The 12993-nt window shown below is 43.3% G+C and overlaps 1 protein-coding gene across 2 annotated transcripts in view; it reads left to right on the forward strand.

Annotated features, from left to right (window-relative positions):
* Nucleotides 1-12993, forward strand: part of UBE3D (ubiquitin protein ligase E3D) — a 110403-nt gene that overhangs the window by 31151 nt on the left and 66259 nt on the right. Inside the window, exons 8-9 of one of the 2 annotated variants that reach the window (XM_034766141.1) lie at nt 5565-5734; nt 7057-7425. In XM_034766141.1, the coding sequence (XP_034622032.1) occupies nt 5565-5734; nt 7057-7066 (180 nt within the window). In that variant the 3' untranslated portion in view covers nt 7067-7425. Of the gene's footprint in view, nt 1-5564; nt 5735-7056; nt 7426-12993 lie in introns of those variants that run through there. The other variant, XM_034766140.1, reaches the window with a different exon arrangement.

Genomic DNA, 12993 nt, shown 5'->3' on the forward strand with positions numbered 1-12993 from the left:
GCCCCTGATGGGCAAAAGGTATAACTGCAGCATCTCTATGGTAGAATGTATTTTCTGCGGAGAAAAAAAATCTGCGGGAGACAGTAATTCTGTGCTTGCGCAGTGGCACAAAATTTCCCCAGGAGTAATTTTCTGAAGATTCTATAAGTACTCTGAAAGGGGAAGGGAGAACATATGTGGTGAGTGTTTGTGAGTAAGGGACTTGTATTATCATAGAATCATAGGACTGGAAGGGACCTTGAGAGGTCATCTAGTCCAGTCCCCTTTACTCATACAGGACTAAGTGTTATCTAGACCATCCCTGACAGGTGTTTGTCTAACCTGCTCTTAAAAATCTCCAAAGATGGAGATTCCACAACCTGCCTAGGCAATTTATTCCAGTGCTTAACCACCTTGACAGTTAGAAAGTTTTTCCTAACGTCCAACCTAAATCTCCCTTGCTGCAATTTAAGCCCATTGCTTCTTGTCCTAGCCTCAGAAATTAAGAAAAGCAATTTTTCTCCCTCCTCCTTGTAATAACCTTTTATGTATGTAAGAACTGTTATCATGTCCCCTCTCAGTCTTCTCTTTTCCAGACTAAAGAGACCCAAGTTTTTCAATCTTCCCTCATGGGTCATTTTTTGTTGCTCTTCTCTGGATTCTCTTCTATTTGTCCACATCCTTCCTAGAGCTAGGCTTAGTACAATTAGCTAGTGTCTTTCCCTGTCTCCTCCCAGACATCTTTGAGAGTGTGTCTCATTCCTTCTTTGCAAAAGCCTTGCTACAGTTTTCTAATACTGGGCCTCTGACAAACTGCAATAGTTGTGCTCAGTTCTATCATATAGTAAGTGTTATCTGATGTGAACAAACCTGTTAGCAGGGGCTGCAGTAAGTCTATCACCCAACTTAATTCAACTTGTTGTCTTAACTTAAGGTCACCCAGGTCTCCAAAAGCGACAGCTAGCACGAACTACTAACCAATAGCAGCACTTAATTTCTACTTCTATACTTCTATAAGTGCACTAGATACTGTGTATAAGAGTCTAAAGATGCACCAAAGCGAATGTTAAAAGCAGCTAAGAAAAGAATCCTATTAACCTTGACTGCCAGTTCAAAGAGCAACTAGGTCTTTGGGGAAAAACAATTGGAATTCCTTGGAGGACAGTACAAAGTAATATGTTTAATGAGCGACATACAAAGCAAACTGAAATAATATACTCAAAGAGAGCGAAAAAATTCTTTTAGCTCACTTGTGAAAGTTAATTTCATTTTGGCAACTCATGCCCCTACTGCCATGGCCAAGTGAATAAATGAAAAGGGGAGGGACCTGAATGGTTTTTGTACTGTTCCTAGCACAACAGTGCCTTATCTTGTTTGGGGTCTTGGGGTACCACAACACAAACATTCAGTGATTGGATTAATAATAGTAGAGTGAAAAGAATTGAGATTTCTCAAAACTTCCCTTTAATATAGATTTCCAGCACTTTTGTGCCAGCAATTAGTATGGAGAAACCTAATTCCCATTATCAGATCTTTTTATTACTGTATTTTCTGGCGTATAAGACTACTTTTTAACCCAGGAAAATCTTCTCAAAAGTCGGGGGTCGTCTTATACGCTGGGTGTCGTCTTATAGGGCGGGTGCTGAAACTTCCGAGACGGACTGGAGAATCTGCGGTCGCCGCATATGGTGGGGGGAGCTCAAAAATGGCCGTGGCTACATCCCCGCCCGATGACGAGGTGAGGGGGCGCCTCACCGGGAAGGTGTAAGTGAAGGGCGGAGCAAGCTGCAGGCGTCCGGGACGCCCGGGGTATGGAAAAAAGAGAGAGCGGCGCTGTGCCCAGAAAAACACGCCTCTTTCACCCGTCTGGCCCGCCCTTGTATCCTATTACCGTACCTCCTTCTCTGCCTCTCAGATCTCGCTCCTGAGGACTGCAGTGAAGCGGCACAGGCGCGCATGTGCGAGATCTGAGAGGCAGAGAAGGAGGTAATAGGATACAAGGGCGGGCCAGACGGGTGAAAGAGGCGTGTTTGCGCTACCGCTCTGATAGTCTTGGAGACAGGGAGGGCTGGGCAGGCAGGGAGAGCTGACCAATCCAAGCAGGCTTTGTATACAACAACCAGCCAATCGCCGGTAAGGTACATCGCTTGCCGTGATTGTCTGGTTGTTGTATACTGGGTACCACATACAGTACAGCACCAGTATCTGTACCTGTTCATACAGTATAGCACCAGTACATACAGTACAGTATACAAATGTCCAACAGTCAAAACCCCATCATGGCTCCACCAGCAAGAAGAAAGAAATATGAAGCCAGTTTCAAATTTAAAGTTGTAAACTTTGCCATGGAACATAATAACTGCGCTGCTGCAAGACAATATGGAGTAACAGAAAAGATGGTTCGGGACTGGAAAGCAAATGAAAAAGCATTAAAGAGTATGCCAAGGGGTAAGTGTGCATTAAGAAGAGGCACTCCACGTTGGCCAGAACTCGAAAAACATGTAGCAAACATGGTGAATGAGCATCGCCAAAACGGTTATGTAGTGACACGAAATAAAATACATTTGTTTGCACTTCAGTGGGCCAAATCTAACCCAGATCACAGCAACAGATTTAAGGCCACTGTATCCTGGTGTACTAGATTCATGGGAAGGCATAATATGGTACTGAAGCAAAAGATGAAAATTGCCCCAAAATTACCTGCGGATCTTGATAGCAAAGTAAATAGTTTCCATCGATACGTAATACAACAGCGCACTAAACATGGCTATGCGTTAAGTAGTATTGGAAATATGGATGAAACTCCAATGAATTTTGATATGGTTGGAAATAAAACTGTCCATCAAAAAGGTGAAAAAACAATTTTAATTAAAACAACAGGACATGAGAAGTCCAGTTTTACAGTGGTACTAGGATGCACAGCTGATGGCGCCAAACTGAGACCAATGATTATTTTTAAAAGAAAAACAATGCCGAAATTCAAGTTCCCTGTTGGTTGTTTTGTACATGTGAATGAAAAAGGCTGGATGGATGAAGAAGGGGTAAAGCTATGGCTTGATAATGTATGGAGCAGGCGACCAGGTGGACTTATTCAAAAATGTAGTCTACTGGTGTGGGATATGTTCAGGGCTCATTTAACTCCCAGCACCAAGCAAATGCTTGCAAGACTAAACACAGATGCGGCAGTTATTCCTGCAGGATTGACATCATTGGTACAGCCACTGGATGTGTGCCTAAACAAGCCATTTAAAGATCGCATTCGAGTGGAGTGAATGGATGGTTAGCGGCGAAAAGTCATTCACAAAAGGAGGAAACATGCGTGCTCCACAGTTGGATGTTTTGTGCAAGTTTGTCATAAAAGCCTGGAATGATATTGATGCAGAAACAGTAATCAAGTCTTTCAAGAAGTGTGGCATATCAAATTCATTAGATGGTATGGAGGACGACTACTTGTGGCAAGATGAAGAGGAAGCCGAAGCTGAGACCACACCATCTGATACGGAATTCGATCCATACGATGACTGCCTTACAAATGTATCACAAGATGTCATTGATGTACTTATGATATCAGATGACGAACAGGAGGATTTTGAAGCCCCAGCCCCAGAACCAGATGAACACCTACACATACATTAACAGAGCATGTCTGAACGGACTGGGTCATTCAGCACTGTCAAGCTGACCCCTTATATGTCTTTGGACTCACTGGGCTGGATGAAGCAGCACTTTCAAGCTGCCTCTTCTTATATGCCCCTGGGCTCCATGGACTGGGTCAAGCAGCACTTTCAAACTGTTACTCTTATGCGTCCCAGATTCAGCACGTCCCTATCCTCACTCTCACATCACAAGTGTCCTGGCAGTAACCTACTTGATGAGCAAACCCCACAGTATTTTGGGCGCTGCAGGGATCTTTAGCTTAGGTAAAAGAAGCGTTGCTGAAGAGTGAATGGGGGAAGCTAAAAACACAAGAGTAAAGTTCAGCAAGAGAGAAGCAACCAGCTTAACCATAAAAGTTATGTATTGAATAGTAGTGATAACTACACAAGGAGAACCTAAACCAACATAACATACATTATTAAAGGTTAATACCTAAGGTAAAAAGGAAAACAGAGAAAGAGAAAGAAGGGGGATCTCACCCACTCCATGAGGCTTGAACTGGTCGGGGTTCCCAGGTGATGTTGGTAGCTCAGGGTCCTGAGTGCTGGAGACAGGCAGAGCCCCCAGCACGGTCAGTCAGGAGAAGATGGAGTCCCAGTGGAACTGATGCATAGTTTGGATCTAAGCATCAGAACACCTACTGGAGAGCGAGTAGGGATTTTTGTAGAGAAAATACAATGGTTCAAGGTTGAACACTAGATTTGTTTATAGGTAAACTGATGACTCAAGGGTTTTCTTTAGGCTAGACAATAGGAGCTGATCACTCTTGGCTATGGGTGGTGTTTTCTTCCAGGGGCTCACAATGCAACCCAGTTGCATTGGGCTGCTTCAGTGTTTTGGATATCAATCAAGGATTCATTACTAGAATTGGTCTGATAACTGCTGAGCAGGGTGTGAGCAGGTGTAGGTTTATTAACATCTGGAGCAGAGATTCCCATGATGCAGTGTGTCCCTGCTTTTTCTGGTCCCAGAGCTCAGTGCGGTTCTCTGTTCTCCATTCTGTATACAAATTGAGATGTCTCCCTGTCCCATCTTTCATGCAGATGAGGCTGGGGGAGTTGTCTCTATTCTTCATTCTGTATGCTAATGGAGATGTCTTAATCTTGTCACCCTTGTCAGGAGGGGTCTAGGTGTGTCTCCCAACGCCCTTCACTGCTCTCTGCAAGTTTTTTCCTCTGATGGGTTTTGGTTTAAGCTGAGGCGGGGGGAGGTGGGGGGGGAGAGATGGGGGGTGTCTTTCATGAGTCAGGCTGGATACTGCCCCTGGTTCCCCAAGAACACAGAGCTGACTGGTATCAAGAGCCTTTGCCACTCTTGGTAATTGGGCCTGTCTCATCTTTAGTAAACTCTAATGTGCTACCCATTCCCTCTGTTTGTATTAGCTCTATCCAATCTGTTTTAAATACTCTCTCTTTCTCTCGTTTCTTGGCTTTTCCAGTGGGAAATCTCTCAACTGCCGTCCTGTCTTCAGGACTAGACTGTTTCAACACAATTTGCTTGACACATCACTGAAATATAAAATTAGAAAAATCATCTATTAGCTACTGGAACAATAGTTTTTGGCTGTTTCTTCTTTTTCTAGCAGAGGAAACATGCTACTACCACAAAGGAAATGCAGATTCACAGTTCTGTTGCTCCTAACACAGATCACAAGAAATTCTGCATCATTTATACAACCCTTGATTTATCTCCAATGGAGCTTACAGCACTTTGAACACTTCAGATTATTTAACATAAAATGTTAGTTCACATCCATTAAAGATTTGTTAGAATCTACTTTTAAATTGTCATACTCTAGTAAACATCAAGCTTCATGATTTATTTGGTCTAATGTCACCTACTCATAGCAGGTCAGGTTTAAATCCGGAGTAACAGAACAAGTTCAAGCTGCTGGTGTATTCTATAAATAAACTATTCTCTATCCACAGATGTGGCTTTTAAATTCTGACACTTTATTGGTGGAATCTATGGGAAATTCAGCATCCAGCAGTGTTTTTACCTTGTTTGAAAATAATTTGAGGCCTGATTCCAGGTCTTCAGGCACATGGAATGCAGTCAAAGTTCTTTATCATCCCTGCATTAAAAACAAGAATAAGGAGTAAGTATCAGTTCTTGTTTTATTAAGTTCCGTTCTTTGTTTGGGTTCATGGTCCATTACAACAGTGTTTCTCTAATGAGCCTTCTAGGTATACTTTAGACGAGGGGTGGGGAACCTTTTTTCTATCAGGGGCCACTGACCCACAATAAAAATCAGTCGCTTGCCACACACAGCCCCTCAGTGAGGAGGGAGGAGGAGGCTTGGGGCTTCCCCTAGGCTCTGGGGTGGGGTTAGAAATGAGGGATTCAGGGTGTGGGAGGGGGTTGAGGCATGGGAAGGGGGTGAGGGCTTCAGCTGGGGGTGTGGGCTCGGGGTGTAGGGGGGGCTCTGGGCTTGAGCCAAGGGGTTTGGAGTGTGGAAGCAGGCTCAGGACTGGGGCAGGAAGTTGGGGTGCAGGTGGGAGTGCGGGGTCTGGGAGGGAATTAGAGTGCGAGAGGGGGTTCTGATCTGGGGCACGGGTTTCGGGGTGCGGGCTCCAGCCGGGCGGCGCTTACCTCAGGTGGCTCCTGGTCGGCGGCACAGTGGGGCTAAGGCAGACTCCCTGCCTGCCCTGGCTCCACGCTGCTCCCAGAAGTGGCAGCCATGGCAGGCCCCAAAGTGGAGGGGCCACGTGGCTCTGCGCGGTGTGCACTGCCAGCGCCCTATGGTTCCCAGCCAATGGGAGCTGCGTAACCGGTGCTGGGGGTGGGGGCAGCTCGCGGAGCTTCCCTGATCACCCCTGCGCCTAGGGGCTGAACATACCGGTCACTTCCAGGGAGCTGTGTGGAGCCAACTGGACTTTTTACAACCCCAGCTTCGCCCCACAGTGGGGCGAGCTGGCGCTTGCGGCTCCAGCCCTGCCAGGGGGAGCACTGAGGCCCGACAGAGCGGAGACTTGCTGCGGGCTGGATGAAATGAAGCAGTGGGCCGGATCTGGCCCACAGTCTGTAGGTTCCTCACCCCTGTGTTAAGCCAATGAGAATCTGGTGGCTAAATTCCTGCACCCCACTTTGAAAATGTAAGGGCCAGAATTGCATTATTAATTGAGCTACATTAGTATTACAAAACAGGTAGCTAATTGTTTTGCCTTGACAAAGTATAATGCGCTCTATTTTTCATAGTTCATATGTAAAAATATAAATGTGTAAGGATACCACTTCATATTCTTGCTAAATAGTAAATTAGTAGTAGATTATTTAGTAATGTGAAAGAGTTTTACAATTAAGTGCTTTTCAAAAATGATTTTACAGGTTCTGTGTGTGTGTGTGTGTGTGTGTGTGTGTGTGTGTGTAATTGTAACTTGCTTTGAATCTAATGGTAAGATTCTTTTTTTTTTTTTTAAGTTTCAACTGAATGCTGTACACTTGGTTTTTCTTGGATATGTCCAAGTCTACTAGAGTTTTCATAAAGAAAACATTTGACTTCTGCAGGCTCTGAAGTGTCAATTATGGAAGAAAAACACTGCCAGTGTAATATTTAGTTAAAGTTGCAATCATGCATTTAATAGCATCATTTTATATTTAAAGTGGTGGATAAAGTTGCTAGAATATTACATTCACCTATTATTTCAGTGTTTGCACAGCTGACTATGTAGTATTTGTTGGGTAATTTGTATTTCATCTATTAGCTCTATTACGGTAGAGCAGAAAGCATATATGAATAGTGGTTTGGGTTTGTTTTTTTCCCCTTAAACTCTTGAGAAAAAAAGTGTTAGATTAAATAGGTATTATAAAACTTACCAGAAAATATCATATCTTGTGATCCCCTTTTATAAAAGAAAAATATGAACCTCTCAAAAACTTGTGATAATTTGTGATATCTATCATGGTATTTCCACTGATTGTATAGTGACTGCATCCCCAATATACATAAAAACAATTCAAATACTGAATATTTTGAACATACTCTTCTATCTAATTCATACGGTAGAATGCTCAGATACTGTGAGCAGTGCCTATTTGTGGAGGAGAGATCTTTTTCCTACAGAGTGATGTGATGATTAAAATTATTAATGCAGAAGGTATTGGAAAACATATTGCTGTGTGTGATATAGAGGTTATTTAGTGGCTCTAATTCTCTGTTATAGTAGTCTCATGTATACTGCTTAAACTTCAAATGAGGAATACTGCTGGAATTAGTGCAATTTCTCAAAACAGAAGAAATTGTATATCAACGACTTGAAAACTTGAAGTAGTAAATATTTGCGTTTTCAGCAGGTTTTAATTTTTTATTCTGTCTACCTTGGCATAATGCATAGATAACAGCCATATATACTTAATCACTTGCAGTTTGGATACATTGATATCCAAATCCTATTGTGGATTGTTTACAAAAACAAGAATGCACATCATTTAGGGATGCAGAGGCAAAGAAAAATGTCAGAATTTAGAAAAGAAGGAGATTCTTTTCTGTCTAAGGATCCTTCACAGAACTTTATTTGAAGCCTTACTGCCAGGAGTCTGTATCTCTCTTTCTCTAGTGGATTGGGTGTAGGAAGTCTATTTTCAAAGATTAATTAGAATTTATCTTTGGGGTTATTCAGGATACATCTACACAGCAAAACAGAATAAAACACAACCACTTGTGGCAGCAAGTTTGAGAGTCAGGGTCAACTGATGCGGGCTTGCATTGCAGGGCTAAAAATAGCAGTGTAGACATTCAGGCTCAAGCTGGAGTGCTGAAACCCAGAGCCCAGGCTCCAGCCCAAGCCCAAGCGTCTACACTTCTATTTCTGGTCCCACAGTGTGGACCAAAATCAGTTTTCCCTGGCTCTGAGACTTGCTGCCATAGGGTTTTTGTTTTACCTTCAGTGGCTGCCAGATAGTCATGACTGAGATCTTGGAAAGCACACTCTGACTCAGCTCGCAGAAACATCAAGAGCAGAAAGAAGATGAGGGGTGACAATAGTAACAATTGTTCCAATTTATCTTCCCTATTAGGACATTTGCTTTCATTATTTTTTTTAAATATGTGTGTTGTCAGTAACTTTTAATAGCACAGTCCATTTATGGGTCTGGTGTCTGAAGATCTCCCTGTATTTTATTTTATTTTTTGAGCTGCTCAATACTTAGGAATGTTACCTTTTTACTATCATTTTCCCCCTCTTAGCATGAGTTGAAATCAGAAGAACTTGGCTTATCTGAGCATGTGACTAATTGCCCTTCAGGAAACCATGCAGAAAAACAAAACGTACAAACTTAACTACCTTCTCAACATCTCTCCTTATTCAGATTTTCAGTGGATATTACTATGACCTTATTGCTTGTCTTTTTCTTGACTGAAGACTTCAGATTCCCTCTGCTTTATGCCATCTTTTGTGCTAACTGCTCCGATTAAAATATTTTTAAACAGACAAAAGAAAAACCTGTCTGTTTTCCTAAATTCATAAACCAGGAATTATGAAATACTCTGTTTCAGTTTCATACTTAACATCTCTCACTGGTGCAAAAGGCCTGTTGCATGATGTAGACCAGGATTGTTCTTGTATGCTCTAGCCCTTTTCATGTATGTGGTATCCCAGAGTGTTCTCCAGAGCAGAGAATTACACATCCGTTGTGAATTGACTCTAGTCCTGAAGCTTGGAACGTGTGGCTTAGGGACTACCCCCGGCTCAGCTGTTAGAATGCGGTGCTGTCTGAGCCTTTTAGGGGCACTTTGACACGTTCCCTATCCAGTCATTTTTTGCTACATCTCCCTACTTGGAGTTTCCAGGATAGTCATGAAAACTGGCTTATATAAATATGAGAAACAAACTGTAATGACTTAGCTAGTGCTTTGACATCTGCTGATGACAAGCACTACATAAGGGGTACTTGTTATAATATTAGTACTCCCAGTCATTCAATTGTGTCTGGAGACCTGTGGTTTTGTTCTAAGTTGACTAGTATTTTACTGGCAGGTTAATAATAATTTGCACTTAGTTACCTGTTTTTACAGTGCTATATGTGTCCTGGTAATTGGCTGTAGGACTTATTCTATGCATTTGTGGACTGCTGTGTACTCGGGAATCAGTCATCCCCCATATGTTTTCTTCAGTGATTTGCAGATAAGATGAAGAAAAATGTCCCCTGAACACGTTGTACTCAAACTCCTTTGCATAACATTTGTTTTGTTTTTTTGCTTTTAAAAAGAGTTTGGCACAAATCTTCTTGGAAAATAAAATGAAGCGGGTGGTGGGGAGACAATCTTTTCTTTCTTTTCTACTCATGTAAAAAGCTACAAAGAGTACTGTGGCACCTTATAGACTAATAGACGTATTGGAGCATAAGCTTTCGTGGGTGAATACCCACTTTGTCAGATCTACAGCTTGTGTTTAAGCACAGTGCACAAACTCATGTAAATTAGACATTAGTGGTTCTTATGGTTTATTTCTTAAAACGTTGACTTGAAAGAGTATACTGCGGGAGAACTCAATGAATACGGAGATGAACAGCATTGGGACGTATGAGTTAAACAGCAGTATATTTTTTATTTGCTCAGCATTGTTTTTGGTTTCTGCTGATCTGGCTGATTAATGTAGCCATTGAGGCTATAGTCTAAAATAAATTATATGGAATACATAATGGAGGGGGATTGTTGAGTGAGTGAGATTTGCTGGTGGTTGGGAGGGTTGCCTACTTTATATATAAAATAAAAAAGTTAGGGGAAAAAAGGCTCCCCTGCCGGCGTAGTGCCTTCATAAGAGGATTTTTTTAGTTTTAACTAAAATACAGAGCCTAGAAATGTTTTTTTCTTTCCTTAAAAGGTAATCACCATTTTAGTTCTTGGGCTGTTTTGTATGAGGCAATCTTGTAGCCCACTTATAATCCCATTGAAATCCGTACAGGATACTTTGCAAGAAAAATAACAAAATAAAAAACAGAGCACCCCTCCACTTTTCACTAGTTCGAGTGACTTTATAGATGTATGCTTATCCATTCCATTCACTACATGCTTTCCAGTTACCTTATACAGAAACCCTAAGCAAAAACATTTATACATGTGTGATGGGGTAGTCTGCCATCCACAGCAATAGTGCCTAGTTGTCTGCCCATCCCACCACCTGTCATGGCTGTTGGAGGGTTTAAAAGATCCTATAGGAAGATGTAGAGAGACCTAAGGGAGATAGGGATAGTGAGGAAGCAGCTTTAGGACTGAATAGTGCTTGTTCATGTATGTTTAAGGGCCCAGTGTCAGGAACCTAGCACAGAGGATGGGGCAAGCCTCCCATCTCACCCTACGAATTGGGAAGGAGTTGGGAGAAAGTGGAACAGCATAAAGCTGCCTCCTCCCTCATAGCATGGCAGACATTGACAGGAGAATGTCTGATGAACCTTTGAGATTGGAAGGCTAGATGGGAAGGGTGTTTAGCTGAAGGAAGCGGGCAAAAGTCTTGCAGCTAATTAACCTAAGGCAGTTGGCCTGAGAGACAAACTCCAGCTCCAGAAAGAGGACTGAAGGGAAACTCCTGCTTGAAGGATGGAAAGACAGATTATTCTAAGGCCAGGTCTACACTACACCTGTTAAAGCGGAACAGCTATATTGCTGCGGCTGTAGCGCAATAGTGTAGACACTTTGTACATCAACGGAAAGGAGTTTTCCATTGCTGCAGTTAATGTCACTCCGAGAGGCAATAGCTAGGATAACAGAAGAATGTTACCGTTGACCTATCCACATCTACAGTGGGGTTAAGTTGACCTAAGTATGGTGCTCAGGGTACAAGATTTTTTACAACCTTGAGTGACGTAGCTAGATGGATCTAATTTTTAAGTGTAGACCAGGCTTAAGGCAAAGAGGCCCAAGCCTCAACCCCAGTCCCAGAAAGAGGGGTAAGGGGGAACTCCTGTTGAGAGGAGAGAGAGAGAGACTGACTATCTTAAGGCAAGGGGCAGAGAAAACTGGTAGCAATTACAATCCTGCTGCTGCAGAGAAGAATCTGAGACTGGCTTTTAGGAAACACTTCCATACCTGGCCTCAAGAGAAGCCACAATGAACCACAAAGTCAAGGTGAAGACCACAGAATCTGCAGATCTTGTGACGTTGCTGATGAGCAAGGTAAAAGTAGGAGCAACCCAGGAAAAACAGGGGAGTTGAAGAAACGATCCTTAGCCACCTAAACAAGCCAGCTCTCTGTTCCAGCCTAAGAACCCTGGATTCCCCTAGCTCTTCCCTGGACCAAGAGGGGAATCGTGGATGTCAAGAATAAAAGAAGCAAAGACCTGATAGAGGCTGGGATTGAAGGCCATTAGATCTTGTTTACTATTTTTTTGGACTTTTTGGGTAACTTGCAGGAACGGGAATGGACTGAGCAGTGGCATAGTTGGAGGGCTAGGCCACAGACAGCAGACTGTTGTAGCACCAGAATCAACTAAGGGGGGTGCTAGACTGAGAGAACCCTGGCAATGCCAAACCTGGATGCTAGGAGGCCCTCTGGAGGTGAGCGGTGTGATTACAGCCCATAAACCCTCAGGGATGGAATTGAATTGAATTTTGCTCCTTGTTGATTTGTAACCTCATAGCTCTTCCTATTAAAGTTTAGAAGCCAAAATAATTGCTCTGGTCCAGAGGTGCTGAAACAATTTTTATAGCGGGGGTGCTGAGAGCCATTGAACCAAATTGTAAACCCTGTATGTAATGGAAACCACGTCAAGCCAGGGGCGTGGCTGCACCCCCCAGACCCATTAGTTCCAGCACCTATGCTCTGGTCTGCCTTTTCTCAAGGAGCTTGTTTCTGTGCTGTTTTAGAATGCTTTTCAATGTACCCTAGGCAGACAATTAAAGAGAGAGGGAAAAACTGTGGCAACAGAAAACGTAATATTTTCCTTCTAATTATTTGTAGTGCTGATAGTCAGGGATAATAGTCAGTCTCCTTGTATTGGTATGTAGCAAGGCGGAGCACTCACCGCTGCAGCGCCTCCTGCTGGTTGGTCTGGGAATTAGCTCTTCCAGCTTCAGAGCACCTCCTGGTGGCCAGTGTCTCCTTTGCTGCCTCCTGCTTCTCTCTCTTCTCCACCACACTTTAGTTCAGGCCCCACATCCCTCCAGGCCTGCGGTGCCCCTTTGTCCAGGCACTGCCCCCTGGCAATATCCACAATCAGGGGTCCTCCCCTCCCTGGGGAACCCCAATTCCTCAAAGCCCACCTTGCCTCAGTGACCAACTGCCAGTCTTCATCTAGCCCCTTTTCTCAGAGGCAAACTGTAGTCTGAAATGGCCACTCATCATTAGCAAAGGGGTTTGGACCTGCTGCCTCTTCCTGGCCTGGCTGTACTACTGCAGCCTCAGTACCCCCACAGGCCCTTTT

Source organism: Trachemys scripta, chromosome 3 (assembly GCF_013100865.1).
Source record: "Trachemys scripta elegans isolate TJP31775 chromosome 3, CAS_Tse_1.0, whole genome shotgun sequence".
Taxonomy (NCBI): Eukaryota; Metazoa; Chordata; order Testudines; family Emydidae; genus Trachemys; species Trachemys scripta.